The sequence below is a fragment of the Eucyclogobius newberryi genome, unplaced genomic scaffold, assembly GCF_026437365.1.
Source record: "Eucyclogobius newberryi isolate DKJ021-1_F unplaced genomic scaffold, fEucNew1.0.hap1 SCAF_1, whole genome shotgun sequence".
NCBI lineage: Eukaryota > Metazoa > Chordata > Actinopteri > Gobiiformes > Gobiidae > Eucyclogobius > Eucyclogobius newberryi.
Genome location: NW_027315723.1, coordinates 2229119 through 2250566, shown reverse-complemented (window position 1 = coordinate 2250566; position 21448 = coordinate 2229119). Strand labels below are relative to the sequence as shown.

The 21448-nt window shown below is 49.3% G+C and overlaps 1 protein-coding gene across 2 annotated transcripts; it reads right to left on the bottom strand.

The window, feature by feature from the left end:
* Positions 1-265: 265 nt before the first annotated feature.
* On the bottom strand, positions 266-21422 carry angel2 (angel homolog 2 (Drosophila)). Of its 2 annotated transcripts, none has more exons than XM_072464234.1 (9): positions 20470-20598; positions 14906-15519; positions 13007-13230; positions 9859-9928; positions 7308-7723; positions 4115-4385; positions 3810-4035; positions 2889-3016; positions 266-1522 (listed from the first exon to the last, which is right to left on the bottom strand). In XM_072464234.1, the coding sequence occupies exons 1-9, from the start codon at positions 20517-20519 to the stop codon at positions 1353-1355; spliced, it is 2169 nt and encodes a 722-aa protein (XP_072320335.1). In that variant the 5' UTR covers positions 20520-20598; the 3' UTR covers positions 266-1352. The 2 variants fall into 2 exon arrangements, with proteins under 2 accessions (XP_072320335.1, XP_072320533.1); XM_072464432.1 differs by lacking the exon at positions 20470-20598 and adding an exon at positions 21215-21422 and having other exon boundaries at positions 279-1522.
* Between the last annotated feature and the right edge of the window lie 26 nt (positions 21423-21448).

The window sequence follows — 21448 nt, the reverse complement described above, 5'->3', positions numbered from 1 at the left end:
TGCCACTCCCCCGCGCTCATGCCACTCCCCCGAGCTCATGCCACTCCCCCGTGCTCATGCCACTCCCCCGAGCTCATGCCACTCCCCCGAGCTCATGCCACTCCCCCGAGCTCATGCCACTCCCCCGAGCTCATGCCACTCCCCCGCGCTCATGCCACTCCCCCGTGCGGACTGATACAACACACATGTGCGTTTGTTTATTAGCGCAACGGATCACATCGCATCTCTCGTCTCCTGTAGATTTCCGTCTTCTGCGTCAGCTCGAACTGTCTTTCTCCGTCTTCATTTTGTCCCGTACACTGAGGGAACTATATTATGATAGATCCATGCGCTTAGGCACGAGGTAATGTGGGACGAGCCGCACGCGGCTGCAGGTGAGCGGTAAGTGCATTTTATGATTGACACATGACAGGACAAATGGACAGTTCACACCACCAGGAAATGAGACTCAGATTTGGGCCAAAAAAATCGTCCATTCAACCTTTAAAATAAAGTTTTCATATTTATCCTGAAGATTTTCTTTGGAAAAATTTAAAATAAATGTCCAAAATTAAGTTTTAGATTGAACTTTTTACACAATGTTATTATAATAATAATTAATTCATAAACCAACACTTTAAACCTTTTTTTCTTGGTTTACTTCCTTATGTGGGCGGAGTCTGTTTCAAAGGCGGGTCATGTGACCTCGGAAACTCACTTCAGCGCCGACGAGTTCAGCCTCAGATCACCGCTGATGCTAACGAGCCGAAGCGACGCAGAGCTAGCATAGCGCGGTAGCAACAGCTGTTTCCAGTTTATGGCCGCTCCAGGTCATAATGCGTCTGGCATTAGCATTAGCATTAGCATGACATAAAGAGAGGTTCAAACGCAGCGTAGAGGTTTTGAGAGAAGTCAAAGAAATGAGGCAAAACTGTTCCTGTGCACGCTAGCTTTAGCCACGCCCCTCACACACCCTTGCTTTAGCCACGCCCCTCACACACCCTAGCTTTAGCCACGCCCCTCACACACCCTAGCTTTAGCCACGCCCCTCACACACCCTAGCTTTAGCCACGCCCCTCACACACACGCTGGAATTACTAAGTGTCTTTCTGTCGCTCGGATCGACCTCAGGATTAGAACGTTTCAGGAGGATTTAGGTTGTGTTTATTAGAAGTGTGAGTCGAGTTTGTGCCGAGGCCCATGAGCAAGACACTGAGGAACTTTAACTAAAGAACTTTGACTGATGAACTTTAACTGAAAGGTTCCAGCGGTCGAGACGCGGCTCGTGAGAGTTCCTTCATGAACGCAGTGATCAGTGATGTCATTTCCTCCTCAGGTCGATCGATGCCGTACAGAAGTCAAGGTCGTCGTGGTTACCGCCGCAGCCTGAAGCGAGCGAGCAGAGGCAGGTGGTCCGACGAGTGGTTCTGATTGGGCAAACCGTTCACCTGCTCCAGATCAGAGCGACCGACCAATGAGAGCCTCCCGAGCAGCTGCAGGCCCCGCCCACCAGGAAGAGACGAGGGGGAGGGGCTAGATGAGTCTGTGAAGAGAGGAGGGGCTCGGGTTAATGCAGGACTAAACATGGAGCGGCCTCCTGCTGGTGCCAGAGTCAGGACTAAACATGGACCGGCCTCCTGCTGGTGCCAGAGTCAGGACTAAACATGGACCGGCCTCCTGCTGGTGCCAGAGTCAGGACTAAACATGGACCGGCCTCCTGCTGGTGCCAGAGTCAGGACTAAACATGGACCGGCCTCCTGCTGGTGCCAGAGTCAGGACTAAACATGGACCGGCCTCCTGCTGGTGCCAGAGTCAGGGTCATATATGAATTGTACTCTAAAAATAAACTTGACTTGCCTGCAGTGTAGAGGATGTAGTACCTGCAGTAGTACCTGCAGTAGTACTTGTAGTACCTGCGGTAGTACTTGTAGTACCTGCAGTGTAGAGGATGTAGTACCTGCAGTAGTACTTGTAGTAACTGCAGTGTAGAGGATGTAGTACCTGCAGTAGTACCTGCAGTAGTACTTGTAGTACCTGCAGTAGTACTTGTAGTACCTGCAGTGTAGAGGATGTAGTACCTGCAGTAGTACTTGTAGTAACTGCAGTGTAGAGGATGTAGTACCTGCAGTAGTAATTGTAGTACCTGCAGTGTAGAGGATGTAGTACCTGCAGTAGTACTTGTAGTACCTGCAGTGTAGAGGATGTAGTACCTGCATAGTACTTGTAGTACCTGCAGTGTAGAGGATGTAGTACCTGCAGTAGTACTTGTAGTACCTGCAGTGTAGAGGATGTAGTACCTGCAGTAGTACCTGCAGTAGTACTTGTAGTACCTGCAGTGTAGAGGATGTAGTACCTGCAGTGTAGAGGATGTAGTACCTGCAGTAGTACTTGTAGTACCTGCAGTGTAGAGGATGTAGTACCTGCAGTAGTACTTGTAGTACCTGCAGTGTAGAGGATGTAGTACCTGCAGTAGTACTTGTAGTACCTGCAGTGTAGAGGATGTAGTACCTGCAGTAGTACCTGCAGTAGTACTTGTAGTACCTGCAGTGTAGAGGATGTAGTACCTGCAGTAGTACCTGCAGTAGTACTTGTAGTACCTGCAGTGTAGAGGATGTAGTACCTGCAGTAGTACTTGTAGTACCTGCAGTGTAGAGGATGTAGTACCTGCAGTAGTACCTGCAGTAGTACTTGTAGTACCTGCAGTGTAGAGGATGTAGTACCTGCAGTAGTACTTGTAGTACCTGCAGTGTAGAGGATGTAGTACCTGCAGTAGTACCTGCAGTAGTACTTGTAGTACCTGCAGTGTAGAGGATGTAGTACCTGCAGTAGTACCTGCAGTAGTACTTGTAGTACCTGCAGTGTAGAGGATGTAGTACCTGCAGTAGTACCTGCAGTAGTACTTGTAGTACCTGCAGTGTAGAGGATGTAGTCCACGGTCATGGCCGTCCTTGAGTGGCAGGTGGTGATCTCGTCTCGTCCGTCTCGACTCTTGTGGTCGTACGACGACTGAAGCTTCAGATTGTGTTGAATTCTCCACCTGCAGCAGTTTCACAGAGCGTCAGCAGGAGGCGCACTACAGGAGGCGCACTACAGGAGGCGCACTACAGGAGGCGCACTACAGGAGGCGCACTACAGGAGCCGCACTACAGGAGGTACAGGAGGCGCACTACAGGGGGCGCACTACAGGGGGCGCACTACAGGGGGCGCGCTACAGGGGGCGCACTACAGGAGGTACAGGAGGCGCACTACAGGGGGCGCACTACAGGGGGCGCACTACAGGGGGCGCACTACAGGGGGCGCACTACAGGAGGTGCACTAGAGGTACAGGAGGCGCGCTACAGGGGGCGCGCTACAGGGGGCGCACTACAGGAGGTGCACTAGAGGTACAGGAGGCGCGCTACAGGGGGCGCGCTACAGGGGGCGCGCTACAGGGGGCGCGCTACAGGGGGCGCGCTACAGGGGGCGCGCTACAGGGGGCGCGCTACAGGGGGCGCACTACAGGGGGCGCACTACAGGGGGCGCACTACAGGGGGCGCACTACAGGGGGCGCACTACAGGGGGCGCACTACAGGAGGCGCACTACAGGGGGCGCACTACAGGGGGCGCACTACAGGGGGCGCACTACAGGGGGCGCACTACAGGAGGCGCACTACAGGGGGCGCATTACAGGTACAGGAGGCGCACTACAGGGGGCGCACTACAGGGGGCGCACTACAGGGGGCGCACTACAGGAGGCGCACTACAGGAGGCGCTGTTAATACAACTACAGTCATATCTCCATGGCAACCTCTGAAGCACTGGAGGGCCTGACAAAAGGGAAGTAAGAGTACCTGTTTAAGACGTCCTCAGGGCTCAGGTCCTCCACGCTCAGCTCTGAGATGGCTCCTCCCACATCTGAAGCGCCTCCCACATCTGAAGCGCCTCCCACATCTGAAGCTCCTCCCACATCTGAAGCTCCTCCCACATCTGAAGCTCCTCCCACATCTGAAGCGCCTCCCACATCTGAAGCGCCTCCCACATCTGAAGCTCCTCCCACATCTGAAGCTCCTCCCACATCTGAAGCACATGGTTCAAACCATCAGAACGTCTGAATTCATGAGCGTCAATCAAATAATTAGAACAAATGTAACTAAACCTGTGGGACTATTAGACACTGATGTCTCCTGAGTCTCCTGCGTCCTGCTCTGCTGTGCAGCCCTGTCCTGGTTCTTCTCCTGGTTCTTCTCCTGGTTCTTCTCATGGTTCTTCTCCTGGTTCTTCTCCTGGTTCTTCTCCTGGTTCTTCTCATGGTTCTTCCCACGGTTCTTCTCCTGGTACTGACAGGAGCTGGAGATGCCCAAACTGTGGGACCAGAGAGGAGAGCAGAGCCGACGCTGACCTCCAGGATTCTGCTCCTGCCCAGAAACCTGCAACACAAGAAACTATTGTTATATTCACCGAGTCCTCCTCCTGAGTCCTCCTCCTGAGTCCTCCTCCTGAGTCCTCCTCCTGAGTCCTCCTCCTGAGTCCTCCTCCTGAGTCCTCCTCTGAGTCCTCCTCCTGAGTCCTCCTCCTGAGTCCTCCTCTGAGTCCTCCTCTGAGTCCTCCTCCTGAGTCCTCCTCTGAGTCCTCCTCCTGAGTCCTCCTCTGAGTCCTCCTCCTGAGTCCTCCCCTGAGTCCTCCTCTGAGTCCTCCTCCTGAGTCCTCCTCCTGAGTCCTCCTCCTGAGTCCTCCCCTGAGTCCTCCTCTGAGTCCTCCTCCCAAGTCCTCTTGAGTCTCAGAGCGGGCCACATGTTCAGGACAGTTGAAATGGGACCATCAGAGCGGGCCACATGTTCAGGACAGTTGAAATGGGACCATCAGAGCGGGCCACATGTTCAGGACAGTTGAAATGGGACCATCAGAGCGGGCCACATGTTCAGGACAGTTGAAATGGGACCATCAGAGCGGGCCACATGTTCAGGACAGTTGAAATGGGACCATCAGAGCGGGCCACATGTTCAGGACAGTTGAAATGGGACCATCAGAGCGGGCCACATGTTCAGGACAGTTGAAATGGGACCATCAGAGCGGGCCACATGTTCAGGACAGTTGAAATGGGACCATCAGAGCGGGCCACATGTTCAGGACAGTTGAAATGGGACCATCAGAGCGGGCCACATGTTCAGGACAGTTGAAATGGGACCATCAGAGCGGGCCACATGTTCAGGACAGTTGAAATGGGACCATCAGAGCGGGCCACATGTTCAGGACAGTTGAAATGGGACCATCAGAGCGGGCCACATGTTCAGGACAGTTGAAATGGGACCATCAGAGCGGGCCACATGTTCAGGACAGTTGAAATGGGACCATCAGAGCGGGCCACATGTTCAGGACAGTTGAAATGGGACCATCAGAGCGGGCCACATGTTCAGGACAGTTGAAATGGGACCATCAGAGCGGGCCACATGTTCAGGACAGTTGAAATGGGACCATCAGAGCGGGCCACATGTTCAGGACAGTTGAAATGGGACCATCAGAGCGGGCCACATGTTCAGGACAGTTGAAATGGGACCATCAGAGCGGGCCACATGTTCAGGACAGTTGAAATGGGACCATCAGAGCGGGCCACATGTTCAGGACAGTTGAAATGGGACCATCAGAGCGGGCCACATGTTCAGGACAGTTGAAATGGGACCATCAGAGCGGGCCAAATGTTCAGGACAGTTGAATTGGGACCATCAGAGCGGGCCACATGTTCAGGACAGTTGAATTGGGACCATCAGAGCGGGCCACATGTTCAGGACAGTTGAAATGGGACCATCAGAGCGGGCCACATGTTCAGGACAGTTGAAATGGGACCATCAGAGCGGGCCACATGTTCAGGACAGTTGAAATGGGACCATCAGAGCGGGCCACATGTTCAGGACAGTTGAAATGGGACCATCAGAGCGGGCCAAATGTTCAGGACAGTTGAATTGGGACCATCAGAGCGGGCCAAATGTTCAGGACAGTTGAATTGGGACCATCAGAGCGGGCCACATGTTCAGGACAGTTGAATTGGGACCATCAGAGCGGGCCACATGTTCAGGACAGTTGAAATGGGACCATCAGAGCGGGCCACATGTTCAGGACAGTTGAAATGGGACCATCAGAGCGGGCCACATGTTCAGGACAGTTGAAATGGGACCATCAGAGCGGGCCACATGTTCAGGACAGTTGAAATGGGACCATCACAGCGGGCCACATGTTCAGGACAGTTGAAATGGGACCATCACAGCGGGCCACATGTTCAGGACAGTTGAAATGGGACCATCAGAGCGGGCCACATGTTCAGGACAGTTGAAATGGGACCATCAGAGCGGGCCACATGTTCAGGACAGTTGAAATGGGACCATCAGAGCGGGCCACATGTTCAGGACAGTTGAAATGGGACCATCAGAGCGGGCCACATGTTCAGGACAGTTGAAATGGGACCATCACAGCGGGCCACATGTTCAGGACAGTTGAAATGGGACCATCACAGCGGGCCACATGTTCAGGACAGTTGAAATGGGACCATCAGAGCGGGCCACATGTTCAGGACAGTTGAAATGGGACCATCAGAGCGGGCCACATGTTCAGGACAGTTGAAATGGGACCATCAGAGCGGGCCACATGTTCAGGACAGTTGAAATGGGACCATCAGAGCGGGCCACATGTTCAGGACAGTTGAAATGGGACCATCAGAGCGGGCCACATGTTCAGGACAGTTGAAATGGGACCATCACAGCGGGCCACATGTTCAGGACAGTTGAAATGGGACCATCAGAGCGGGCCACATGTTCAGGACAGTTGAAATGGGACCATCAGAGCGGGCCACATGTTCAGGACAGTTGAAATGGGACCATCAGAGCGGGCCACATGTTCAGGACAGTTGAAATGGGACCATCAGAGCGGGCCACATGTTCAGGACAGTTGAAATGGGACCATCAGAGCGGGCCACATGTTCAGGACAGTTGAATTGGGACCATCAGAGCGGGCCACATGTTCAGGACAGTTGAAATGGGACCATCACAGCGGGCCACATGTTCAGGACAGTTGAAATGGGACCATCAGAGCGGGCCACATGTTCAGGACAGTTGAAATGGGACCATCAGAGCGGGCCACATGTTCAGGACAGTTGAAATGGGACCATCAGAGCGGGCCACATGTTCAGGACAGTTGAAATGGGACCATCACAGCGGGCCACATGTTCAGGACAGTTGAAATGGGACCATCAGAGCGGGCCACATGTTCAGGACAGTTGAAATGGGACCATCAGCGCGGGCCACATGTTCAGGACAGTTGAAATGTCTCCGTGTACCATAAGATAAATAAAAGACTCTCACCATGCCGATGGCCAGGCCTCTGTAGTCCAGTTTTCCCGTGGTCAGAAACCTGTAGAGCGGACTGGAGGGGGTGGAGTTAAAGTCCCCGCACACCAACACGGGATTGGACGAGCCGTCTGGTAGGCGGGACAAGCGGCTGACCTCGGCCAATAGGATGGCGAGCTGAGCCAGTTTGATGTCGCCGCGTCGAGGGTTGTACAGAAGGTGAGTGTTGGCCACGCAGATGCAGGAGGTGGGGTCAGAGGTCACGCTCAGACGAACCACCAATCCCACGTTGTCCCGGTCCAGGAGGGTGTCGCCGCGTCGGTAAAACTCCACGGGATTGGACGAGAGCAGAGAGAGGCGGGACCTTCTGTAGACCACAGCGCAGCCGTCGGACTTGTTCCCAGTGCGCTTCTTGTACACACATTTGTAACCTGAAGACACAAACTTATGACATTTAACACACACAAACACACACAAACTTATGACATTTAACACACACAAACACACAAACTTATGACATTTAACACACACAAACACACAAACTTATGACATTTAACACACACAAACACACAAACTTATGACATTTAACACACACAAACTTATGACATTTAACACACACAAACACACAAACTTATGACATTTAACACTCACAAACACACAAACTTATGACATTTAACACACACAAACACACAAACTTATGACATTCAACACACACAAACACACAAACTTATGACATTTAACACACACAAACTTATGACATTTAACACACACAAACTTATGACATTTAACACACACAAACACACAACATTTAACACACACAAACACACAAACTTACATTTAACACACACAAACACACAAACTTATGACATTTAACACACACAAACTTATGACATTTAACACACACAAACACATAAACTTATGACATTTAACACACACAAACACACAAACTTATGACATTTAACACACACAAACTTATGACATTTAACACACACAAACTTATGACATTTAACACACACAAACTTATGACATTTAACACACACAAACACACAAACTTATGACATTTAACACACACAAACACACACAAACTTAAGACATTTAACACACACAAACACAAACTTATGACATTTAACACACACAAACACACAAACTTAAGACATTTAACACACACAAACACACAAACTTATGACATTTAACACACACAAACACACACAAACTTATGACATTTAACACACACAAACACACAAACTTATGACATTTAACACACACAAACACACAAACTTATGACATTTAACACACACAAACTTAAGACATTTAACACACACAAACACACAAACTTATGACATTTAACACACACAAACTTATGACATTTAACACTCACAAACTTATGACATTTAACACACACAAACACACAAACTTATGACATTTAACACACACAAACTAATGACATTTAACACACACAAACACACAAACATATGACATTTAACACACACAAACACACACAAACTTATGACATTTAACACTCACAAACACACAAACTTATGACATTTAACACACAAAGACACAAACTTAAGACATTTAACACACACAAACACACAAACTTACGACATTTAACACACACAAACACACAAACTTACATTTAACACACACACAAACTTATGACATTTAACACACACAAACACACAAACTTAAGACATTTAACACACACAAACACACAAACTTAAGACATTTAACACACACAAACACATAAACTTATGACATTTAACACACAAACTTATGACATTTAACACACACAAACACACAAACTTACATTTAACACACGCAAACACACAAACTTATGACATTTAACACACACAAACTTATGACATTTAACACACACAAACACACAAACTTAAGACATTTAACACACACAAACACACAAACTTATGACATTTAACACACACAAACACACAAACTTACGACATTTAACACACACAAACACACAAACTTACATTTAACACACACACAAACTTATGACATTTAACACACACAAACACACAAACTTAAGACATTTAACACACACAAACACACAAACTTAAGACATTTAACACACACAAACACACAAACTTAAGACATTTAACACACACAAACACATAAACTTATGACATTTAACACACAAACTTATGACATTTAACACACACAAACACACAAACTTACATTTAACACACGCAAACACACAAACTTATGACATTTAACACACACAAACTTATGACATTTAACACACACAAACACACAAACTTATGACATTTAACACACACAAACACACAAACTTAAGACATTTAACACACACAAACACACAAACTTATGACATTTAACACACACAAACACACAAACTTATGACATTCAACACACACAAACACACAAACTTATGACATTTAACACACACAAACACACACACTTATGACATTTAACACACACAAACACACACACTTATGACATTTAACACACACAAACACACAAAGAGCATTATAACTGAAGAGTATCACAACATGTCTCAAATGAAGGACGATAAAGCAGTTCAGGGTTTTACCCAGAGCCTCCAGAGCAGGTCTGATCTGATGCACAAAGTGATCCTCCTGAACCTCCTGGAGACACAGGATCTACAGCAGAATCCAAACAAGAGCAAATATGAAACATTTATGATGCACTTTCTTTTTTAAACATTGTCTTTACGACACTAGAGTGACTGTTCTTCAGGGGCCCTGTGTAACAACAGCCCCCTCTAGTGCTAACTGGCCCCTGTGGCTCAGAGAAGAGACTTTAAAGCAGCTCTGCTTGTGTACAAGTCTCTCCATGGCCAAGCACCAAAGTACATCTCAGACATGTTAGTGCCATATGAACCATCTCAGACTCGGAGGACCTCAGGGACCGGCCTCCTGCTGGTGCCAGAGTCAGGACAAAACATGGACCGGCCTCCTGCTGGTGCCAGAGTCAGGACTAAACATGGAGCGGCCTCCTGCTGGTGCCAGAGTCAGGACTAAACATGGAGCGGCCTCCTGCTGGTGCCAGAGTCAGGACTAAACATGGAGCGGCCTCCTGCTGGTGCCAGAGTCAGGACTAAACATGGACCGGCCTCCTGCTGGTGCCAGACTCAGGACTAAACATGGACCAGCCTCCTGCTGGTGCCAGAGTCAGGACTAAACATGGACCAGCCTCCTGCTGGTGCCAGAGTCAGGACTAAACATGGAGAATCTGTGTTTCAGTTTTATGCAGCTAAAATCTGGAACATTCTTCCTGAAGATGTGAGACAGGCTTCTACTCTGACAATGTTCAAATCTAATCTAAAAACAGTTTTGTTTAGCTGCGCATATGACGAAAGGATTTTTTATTTGCACTCTTCTCTTTTGTTCGTGATTTTATTAGTTTAGACAATCAGTTGGAATTTTATTGTATTTCTGTTTCTGTAATTTCTTCGTGATTTTAATGCATTTTTCCTGCTGTGTGAAGCACTTTGAATTGCCTTGTGTATGAAATGTGCTCTACAAATAAACTTGCCATGCCTAATTCTGTAGTCACATCACACAGATGGGAAAACAAAATGCGAGTCAGGCTGCTCAATCTGAGAAATGTGATTCATATTCCCAGTGAAAAGATAACACACAGACCCACTGAAAAATGCTGTGTTAAATGTCAGATCCTTATGTGACAGATTTTTCTTAATTAATAATTGTATTTCTTGATCAAGAGATTTACAGAGAGAAGTTGTACATGTACAACCTCATTTTATGTAGAACTGGGGAAAGATATTTTTCTGAAATAATTGGAAGCTGCAGTAACAACGGGCGTGTCCTGTTGCCACAGTAACAGATGAACAAACCCTCCAGCTCAGCTGCCGTTAGAACTCATTTCCACATCAAGTGTAATGAGTTTACATGATTCTTTAATGACAATGTTCAGGGCATTAAAAATGCTATAAATCCCACAAGGCAAAAAATGACCCTAAAACCACCTGAACACTTAGAGCGGACTTACTTTGCACCTGTAACTGACAAAACTGTCCATGAGATCACCACCAGTCTGAGTTCATCTACATGCTGCCTCACTAGAGCAGTGTTCTCGCAGGGCTGAGGTTGGAGGACGCTCGCATAAAGTACCGGAGCTCGATATGGAAATCCAATGTGATCACACTCTGCCACTTAGGAGCGGCGTATTTTTTGACGCTTTTACAAAATAAAGCGGAGCTTTTAACGTTTACGCCGTGCGCCGTAAACGAGAGCCATAAGTGTCCGAGTGTGATCATATTGGATTTCCATATCTTTCGGGTATCGTGCTTGCGTTGTATTAATACCTGGCGGTATCTTTTGATCATGGCGGGGGCCCGCCGCAGCCCTCAGCGAGAACACCGCTAGAGAGACTGTTGTGTGTAGAGTGACTGTAGCGTGTAGGAGTCTAGAGTGACTGTAGCGTGTAGGAGTCTAGAGTGACTGTAGCGTGTAGGACTCTAGAGTGACTGTAGCGTGTAGGAGTCTAGAGTGACTGTAGCGTGTAGGACTCTAGAGTGACTGTAGCGTGTAGGAGTCTAGAGTGACTGTAGCGTGTAGGAGTCTAGAGTGACTGTAGCGTGTAGGAGTCTAGAGTGACTGTAGCGTGTAGGAGTCTAGAGTGACTGTTGCGTGTAGGAGTCTAGAGTGACTGTAGCGTGTAGGAGTCTAGAGTGACTGTAGCGTGCAGGACTCTAGAGTGACTGTAGCGTGCAGGACTCTAGAGTGACTGTAGCGTGCAGGACTCTAGAGTGACTGTAGCGTGCAGGACTCTAGAGTGACTGTAGCGTGCAGGACTCTAGAGTGACTGTAGCGTGTAGGACTCTAGAGTGACTGTAGCGTGTAGGACTCTAGAGTGACTGTAGCGTGTAGGACTCTAGAGTGACTGTAGCGTGTAGGACTCTAGAGTGACTGTAGCGTGTAGGACTCTAGAGTGACTGTAGCATGTAGGAGTCTAGAGTGACTGTAGCGTGTAGGAGTCTAGAGTGCCTGTAGCGTGTAGGAGTCTAGAGTGACTGTAGCGTGTAGGAGTCTAGAGTGACTGTAGCGTGTAGGAGTCTAGAGTGCCTGTAGCGTGTAGGAGTCTAGAGTGACTGTAGCGTGTAGGAGTCTAGAGTGCCTGTAGCGTGTAGGAGTCTAGAGTGACTGTAGCGTGTAGGAGTCTAGAGTGACTGTAGCGTGTAGGAGTCTAGAGTGACTGTAGCGTGTAGGAGTCTAGAGTGCCTGTAGCGTGTAGGAGTCTAGAGTGCCTGTAGCGTGTAGGACTCTAGAGTGCCTGTAGCGTGTAGGACTCTAGAGTGACTGTAGCGTGTAGGAGTCTAGAGTGCCTGTAGCGTGTAGGAGTCTAGAGTGACTGTAGCGTGTAGGAGTCTAGAGTGACTGTAGCGTGTAGGAGTCTAGAGTGCCTGTAGCGTGTAGGAGTCTAGAGTGCCTGTAGCGTGTAGGAGTCTAGAGTGACTGTAGCGTGTAGGAGTCTAGAGTGCCTGTAGCGTGTAGGACTCTAGAGTGACTGTAGCGTGTAGGAGTCTAGAGTGACTGTAGCGTGTAGGAGTCTAGAGTGACTGTAGCGTGTAGGAGTCTAGAGTGACTGTAGTGTGTAGGACTCTAGAGTGACTGTAGCGTGCAGGACTCTAGAGTGACTGTAGCGTGTAGGACTCTAGAGTGACTGTAGCGTGTAGGACTCTAGAGTGTCCTCACGTCGGCGTCGTGCTGCTGAATCTCCCGCAGGAGGTTGGACAGTCTGAAGTCCCAGCTCAGCACCCCGGGGTGACAGTGTCGGTAAAGATAAGCGTTGTCCAGCAGCAGGTCCTGAGACAGGATGTTGTATGACATTACAGTGAAGTCAAAGCTCACAGTGACCCCTGGAGGCGGAGGAGTGTCACTGCGGCGCCGAGGAGCCGCCTCCCACTGTCTGTGCAGAGCTGAAAGACAAAGAGCAGAACTAAAGTCTGATGTGTAAGTGAATAAAAAATGTGTTTAAAACTAAACATTAAAATAAGAAAGAATCAAGCCGTAAAAATAAAATTATACTGTGATGTCATATTCTTCCTGTGACGTCATGTTCTACCTGTGATGTCATGTTCTAACTGTGACGTCATGTTCTAACTGTGACGTCATGTTCTAACTGTGACGTCATGTTCTAACTGTGACGTAAAACCTGTGACGTCATGTTCTACCTGTGACGTAAAACCTGTGACGTCATGTTCTAACTGTGATCTCATGTTCTACCTGTGACGTCATGTTCTAACTGTGATCTCATGTTCTACCTGTGACGTCATGTTCTACCTGTGACGTCATGTTCTAACTGTGACGTCATGTTCTAACTGTGACGTCATGTTCTAACTGTGACGTAAAACCTGTGACGTCATGTTCTACCTGTGACGTCATGTTCTAACTGTGACGTCATGTTCTAACTGTGACGTCATGTTCTAACTGTGACGTCATGTTCTAACTGTGACGTCATGTTCTAACTGTGACGTAAAACCTGTGACGTCATGTTCTACCTGTGATCTCATGTTCTACCTGTGACGTCATGTTCTAACTGTGACGTCATGTTCTACCTGTGACGTCATGTTCTAACTGTGACGTCATGTTCTAACTGTGACGTAAAACCTGTGACGTCATGTTCTACCTGTGATCTCATGTTCTACCTGTGACGTCATGTTCTAACTGTGACGTCATGTTCTACCTGTGACGTCATGTTCTAACTGTGACGTCATGTTCTAACTGTGATCTCATGTTCTACCTGTGACGTCATGTTCTAACTGTGACGTCATGTTCTAACTGTGATCTCATGTTCTACCTGTGACGTCATGTTCTAACTGTGACGTCATGTTCTAACTGTGATCTCATGTTCTTCCTGTGACGTCATGTTCTTCCTGTGATCTCATGTTCTAACTGTGATGTCATGTTCTACCTGTGACGCGGCTCTGAGAATCTTTTAACTCCATAAATCCTTGAAATGTCTGAATGTGTGAAATCCCCTATGACTCTGGACTCCAGCTGAAAGTGAACCTCCTGCTCTCTTTGTACTTTTACCCTTTATGCACTTCTTTATGATGCCATGTTTGTTATTTTGTATTTCTTATGATGTAAAATCAAATCTAAAAAAAATCATCTTACAGGAAGTGAGAGACCAGGAAGTGAGAGGGACCAGGAAGTGAGAGGCCAGGAAGTGAGAGACCAGGAAGTCAGAGGCCAGGAAGTGAGAGGCCAGGAAGTGAGAGGGACCAGGAAGTGAGAGACCAGGAAGACAGAGACCAGGAAGACAGAGACCAGGAAGACAGAGACCAGGAAGACAGAGACCAGGACGTGAGAGAGGCCAGGAAGTGAGAGAGGCCAGGAAGTGAGAGAGGCCAGGAAGTGAGAGAGGCCAGGAAGTGAGAGAGGCCAGGAAGTGAGAGAGGCCAGGAAGTGAGAGAGGCCAGGAAGTGAGAGAGGCCAGGAAGTGAGAGAGACCAGGAAAGTGCGAGAGACCAGGAAGTAAGAGACCAGAAAGTCAGAGACCAGAAAGTCAGAGACCAGGAAGTGAGAGACCAGGAAGTGAGAGGCCAGAAAGTGAGAAACCAAAGTAATTCCAGTGTTCTTCAGACTTACCCTTCTCACTTTGCGCTTGTGTGTCTCTGGTCCAGGCCGGTGTCTTCTGTCTTTCTGCTCCGACGCTCGTCCGGGGGTTTGAGCTCCCCACTTCCTCCTCCATCTTCTCTCCGGACTGCGATCCACGACTCCGATCCCGTTCAGGCGACGTCCTGTGTGGATTGCCTGCTTTTTTAGTCCTGTCCGAGTCTTTTTCTCGACTAAAATGTCTTCCACTTTGATCCTTTAAATCCGTGTCCGTTCTGTATTTACAAGTCCTTTCCTCGGCGTTTTCCGATCTACCTCTCGCCGCCGACGCCTGGATCTCCTCCGAACTCTTGCGTCGCTTCGGGGGCGGTTCTCGCCCTCGCTCCGGCCGCTCCATCCTCAGCCCGTTTGTGGTGCAAATCGGTCGAAAGTTAGGTCCGAAGCGGGGCCCGGCGTAGGCGAAGAGCGGCGGCCTGGCGGGGGGCGGGGCGCAGAGCGGAGGCGGGGCTGTGGCGGTGCACCATGGGTAAAACGGGGGGAAGGCGGGCGAGGCGAGGCTGTGGATGAAGCGTGGGGCGAAGGGAGGCGCGGCTCGGGGGAGCAGAGAGGAGCCCAGCGCGCTCACAGGAAGCCGCAACATGGAGGGGCTGAAACCGAGAGGAGACGACACGTTGTTATTCACGAAAGGAACGGAAAAGAAACAGAAACGTACCTCTTCACCCAAGCCTATGACCTCCCCTACACCTAGCCTCCTCTACCCCATTGCCTACTCTTCTACCCCCTGTTACATCCCCATCTTTTTCTCTCTTCTTCTTCTGTCTTGTTCATTTTCTCTGTATATTAATGTGTATTGTACGTGTTGTCCCCCCTGTCTGTAAATACACCCCCTTTTTTATTATGTTCAGCGTCTTTGGGTCACTGAAAAGCGCTATATAAATAAAAGTTATTATTATTATTATAACTTTTATTTATATTATATTCTCCTCCTTGAACCGACACCTTAACGTGGTGGAGGGGTTTGAGTGCCCGAATGATCCCGGGAGCTATGTTGTCGGGGGCTTCATGCCCCTGGTAGGGTCTCCCAAGGCAAACAGGTCCTAGGTGACGGGTCAGACAAAGATCGGTTCAGAAGCCTCTTATGACGACGACACAATCAAGGCAGTTCACGTCGCCCGGATCGGCGTCACCGGGGCCCCATCCAGGAGCCAGGCCTGGGATGGGTGCTCCATGGCGAGCGCCTGGTGGCCGGGTCTTACCCCACGGGGCCCGGCCGGGCACAGCCCGAAAGAGCGACGTGGGGCCGCCCTCCCGTGGGCCCACCACCCGCAGGAGGATCCATAAGGGGCCGGTGCAGAGAGATCTGGGCGGCAGTCGACGGCAGGGGCCTCGGCGACCAGATCTCCAGACGCAGAGACTAACTCTGGGGACATGGAATGTCACCTCGCTGGGGGGGAAAGAGCCTGAGCTTGTGCGGGAGGTTGAGCGATACCGACTAGATATAGTCGGCCTCACCTCCACGCACAGTTTGGGCTCTGGAACCCATCTCCTCGAGAGGGGCTGGACGCTCCACTTCTCTGGTGTTGCCCGCGGGGAGAGGCGGCGGGCTGGTGTGGGCTTGCTGATAGCCCCTCAGCTCAGCCGCCACGTGTTGGAGTTTACCCCGGTGAACGAGAGGGTCGCGTCCCTCCGCCTTCGGGTGGGGGACAGGTCTCTCACTGTTGTGGCGGCCTACGGGCCGAACAGCAGTGCAGAGTACCCGGCCTTCTTGGAGTCCTTGGGAGGGGTACTGGACAGTGCACCGACCGGGGACTCCGTTGTTCTACTGGGGGACTTCAACGCCCACGTGGGCAATGACAGTGACACCTGGAGAGGGGTGATCGGGAAGAACGGCTTCCCCGATCTGAACCCGAGCGGTGTTCAGTTATTGGACTTCTGTGCTAGCCACGGATTGTCCATAACGAACACCATGTTCAAGCACAAGGGTGTCCATCAGTGCACGTGGCACCAGGACACCCTAGGCCGGAGGTCAATGATCGACTTAGTTGTCGTGTCATCAGACCTCCGGCCGCGTGTCTTGGACACTCGGGTGAAGAGAGGGGCAGAGTTGTCAACCGATCACCACCTGGTGGTGAGTTGGATCCGCTGGCGGAGGAGGAAGCCGGACAGACTTGGCAGACCCAAGCGCATTGTGAGGGTCTGTTGGGAACGTCTAGTGGAGCCCTCTGTCAGTAGGATATTCAACTCGCACCTCCGGGAGAGCTTCTCCCATGTCCCGGGGGAGGCTGGGGACATTGAGTCCGAGTGGACCATGTTCTCCGCCTCCATTGTTGATGCGGCTGCTCGGAGCTGTGGTCGCAAGGTCTCCGGTGCCTGTCGTGGCGGCAACCCCCGAACCCGGTGGTGGACACCGGAAGTAAGGGATGCCGTCAGACTAAAGAAGGAGGCCTATCAGGCCACTCTGGCTTGTGGGTCTCCGGAGGTCATCGACGGGTATCGGCAGGCCAAGCGAGCCGCGGCTCGTGCTGTCGCAGAGGCAAAAACCCGGGCCTGGGAGGAGTTCGGGGAGGCCATGGAGGAGGACTATCGGTCGGCACCAAAGAAATTCTGGCAAACCGTCCGGCGCCTCAGGAAGGGGAAGCAGTGTCTCACAAACACCGTTTACGGTGCGGGTGGAGGCCTGCTGACCTCGACTGGGGATGTCGTCGGACGGTGGAAGGAATACTTTGAGGATCTCCTTAATCCCTCAGTCACGTCTTCTGAAGAGGAAGTAGAGACCGGGGACTCGGAGGCTGGCTCATCCATCACCCAAGCTGAAGTCACTGAGGTTGTCCGCAAACTCCTCGGTGGCAGGGCTCCGGGGGTGGATGAGATCCGCCCTGAGTACCTAAAGTATCTGGATGTTGTAGGACTGTCTTGGTTGACACGTCTCTGCAACATCGCGTGGCGTTCGGGGACCGTGCCTCTGGACTGGCAGACCGGGGTGGTGGTCCCTCTGTTCAAGAAGGGGGACCGGAGGGTGTGTTCCAACTACAGAGGGATCACACTCCTAAGCCTCCCTGGTAAGGTCTATTCCAAGGTACTGGAGAGGAGAATCCGACCGATAGTCGAACCTCGGATTCAGGAGGAGCAGAGTGGTTTTCGTCCCGGTCGTGGAACACTGGACCAGCTCTATACCCTCCATCGGGTGCTCGAGGGTTCATGGGAGTTTGCCCAACCAGTCCACATGTGCTTTGTGGATCTGGAGAAGGCTTTTGACCGTGTCCCTCGGGGTGTCCTTTGGGGGGTGCTCCGGGAGTACGGGGTCCGGGGCCCTTTGCTCAGGGCTGTCCGGTCCCTGTATGACCGGAGCAGGAGCTGTGTTCGCATTGCCGGCAGTAAGTCAGACCTGTTCCCAGTGCATGTTGGACTCCGCCAGGGCTGCCCTGTGTCACCGGTTCTGTTCATAATTTTTATGGACAGAATTTCTAGGCGCAGTCAGGGGTCGGAGGGGGTCCGGTTTGGGGACCACAGGATCTCATCTCTGCTGTTTGCAGACGATGTTGTCCTGATGGCTCCATCAAACCCGGACCTGCAACATGCACTGGGACGGTTTGCAGCCGAGTGTGAAGCGGCTGGGATGAGAATCAGCACCTCCAAATCCGAGGCCATGGTTCTCGACCGGAAAAAGGTGGCTTGCCCTCTCCAGGTGGGTGGGGTGTCCTTGCCCCAAGTGGAGGAGTTCAAGTATCTCGGGGTCTTGTTCACGAGTGAGGGAAGGATGGAGCGTGAGATCGACAGGCGGATCGGTGCAGCGGCTGCAGTGATGCAGTCGCTGCATCGGACCGTTGTGGTAAAGAGGGAGCTGAGCCGAAAGGCAAAGCTCTCTATTTACCGGTCGGTCTACGTTCCTACCCTCACCTATGGTCATGAGCTTTGGGTAGTGACCGAAAGAACAAGATCGCGGATACAAGCGGTCGAAATGAGTTTCCTCCGCCGGGTGGCTGGGCGCTCCCTTAGAGATAAGGTGAGGAGCTCGGCCACACGGGGGGAGCTCGGAGTAGAGCCGCTGCTCCTCCACGTCGAGAGGAGCCAGCTGAGGTGGCTCGGGCATCTGTTCCGGATGCCTCCTGGGCGCCTCCCTCGGGAGGTGTTTCAGGCATGTCCCACCGGGAAGAGGCCCCGGGGAAGACCCAGGACACGCTGGAGAGACTATGTCTCTCGGCTGGCCTGGGAACGCCTCGGGATCCCCCCGGAGGAGTTAGAGGAAGTGTCTGGGGAGAAGGAAGTCTGGGAGTCCCTGCTCAGACTGCTGCCCCCGCGACCCGGCCCCGGATAAAGCGGCAGAAGATGGATGGATGGATGGATTATTATTATTATTATTATTATTATTATTATTATCAGAGAGCATTAGATTATTAGAGCAGGTCGACTGTCAAACCAGCACGTTTATGGAGCATTGAGACTTTTTAAACACATTTTGAACCAAATAAAAAGGTGGAAATATGTGACTGAAAGTTTTTAGATAGAGAATATGTATTAATAAAGTGAATAATAATAATACAAATCTGACATTTGTGAGTCTTTTTTGACAGTTCGATTTAATAATTTCACAGTTTTTCTTCTAAAATAGAGTTTGTTTGGTCCATAATGATGGACACAATGATCAAAATAGGACAAGTTCATCAAGCATTGGAGCCTTAACTTTTAATTAATTACAGTAAAATAATGACTGATCTATTGACTAACTGTATTATTCTGTAATTGATATCTGGATTCATCACTGCAACTGCCACAATTAAGAATAATTGTCGAGAGATTATTGGTATTTGGTCATAACATAATAGTAACTAAAACATTAGTAAATTATTATTATAAATTCTAAGCAAAATAAAGTTGTGTTAATTCAATCTATAGTTAAGAAAACCACATCTAAATATGAAGTACTTTTATATCTGGCTGATTTTCTTCATTTTCTCATTCAGACAGTTCAGTTTCATAGAAAATAATTGTAAATAATCATTAAATTGGGATGTTTTTCCCCCTAATAACCGTAACACTGAAGTTTGACATCGTGACGTTCCTATTGCTGACTAGAAACATAATCATCATCATAATAAGTCATAATGTCATGTCTCAAAACGACAAAAAGTAAAAACTGGACTGGTCTGGACTTTAGACCAATAAAATGTCATGCCATTTACAGGAAACACAGCTGTTATTAGTTAAAACTGTGATGAGGGTTTTTATCATCACGTCATTTTGATGCAATTTATTTGACTTTTTGTCATTATAATGTAATCAGCAGCTTCATAATCCCATCTGTATGAAATCATCACAAACATCCTTCAAATTTGAAAGTCAGATAAACAAAACGAATCAATTACCAACATATTTATGACATTTAGCGTGAAAATATTACCTCAAACTACAATGTCTTTAATAAATAGTAAATATGCAGTTTCATGTGTAAATGTACAAACTCGTAATTTGACATTATTAAACGTAAACATTGAAACTCTGCTCTTGTGCTAGCGCGTTAGCATCGCATTTGACAGAGAATGAAGTCATAATTCTTGTAATTTGTGATAAATCTGAGTCTTTTTGTATTTGATACTCACTCCACGCGTCCGGGAGCTGGAGCATCATTTATATTTAGGTTTTGATGCATAAGAGTTCATGCAAAACGCGCATTTTAGTTGAAATCTGTCCCGAAAAGTCACATTGCCACGGTTTGCGTCGCACAATAATGACGTCACGGGGCGAAACAGCGGCGTCGCTCGAGCTAAAAGAACACGTTATTACTTCAAATAATCTGTTATAGACTTAGTAATTACATTGTTTGAATCCAAATATATTTATTAATTTATTTATGTTGATTGATGACAGAGATTTAGAAGTTTTCAAACGGCTGTAACGCGCGTATTTGTTTTTTGTAGTTTTCGAACCGTCTCGCAGCGTTATAGAAACCCGCGCACGGACTACAAATCTACGGTACGGCGTCAAAATGCGTCCCCGGCTCGAATTAAAACGCTACTTTTCGAGCAGTTGCATTGATAAAACATTCATGGAACACTACATTCAATTAATTTAGCCTTGAAACGGTATTATCACTCGTTTCCACGTGCTAAAATAAATCAATATTAAACTACAAATCTCCGGTGCGACATAAAATGCGTCCCCGACACGTCAAAACGATTTATTCAACAACAGCATTTCGAGCTCTAACGCGAATGTAACGCCGGGTTTGCTCGCTCTAATCGATCTGTCGTGTTCGAAATGCGTGGCGTTCGCGTTATTTAAGCGGTGGTCAGCGAACGGGGACAACTCGGCCTAAAAATAGCGGAAAAAGGTCATTGTACTTACGTCCGTTGAGCCTCTGTGCGGAGAAAAAACGACCAAAACAATGAAAACAAACCGTTGTCAGCTGCTCCGGCCGCTCATGTCCGGCGGTGGCGCGGTCCGGTCGCCGGTCACGCGGCCGTGCGCGGCGCTGGTCCGTGCATTTGGTGCAGAAAACGGGGTCAAAAGTGCGAGGATTGGCGCTGAATGGAAGGGTCCGCTCAGATTGCACATTCTCGCTCCCGCTGTGCGTTCCTA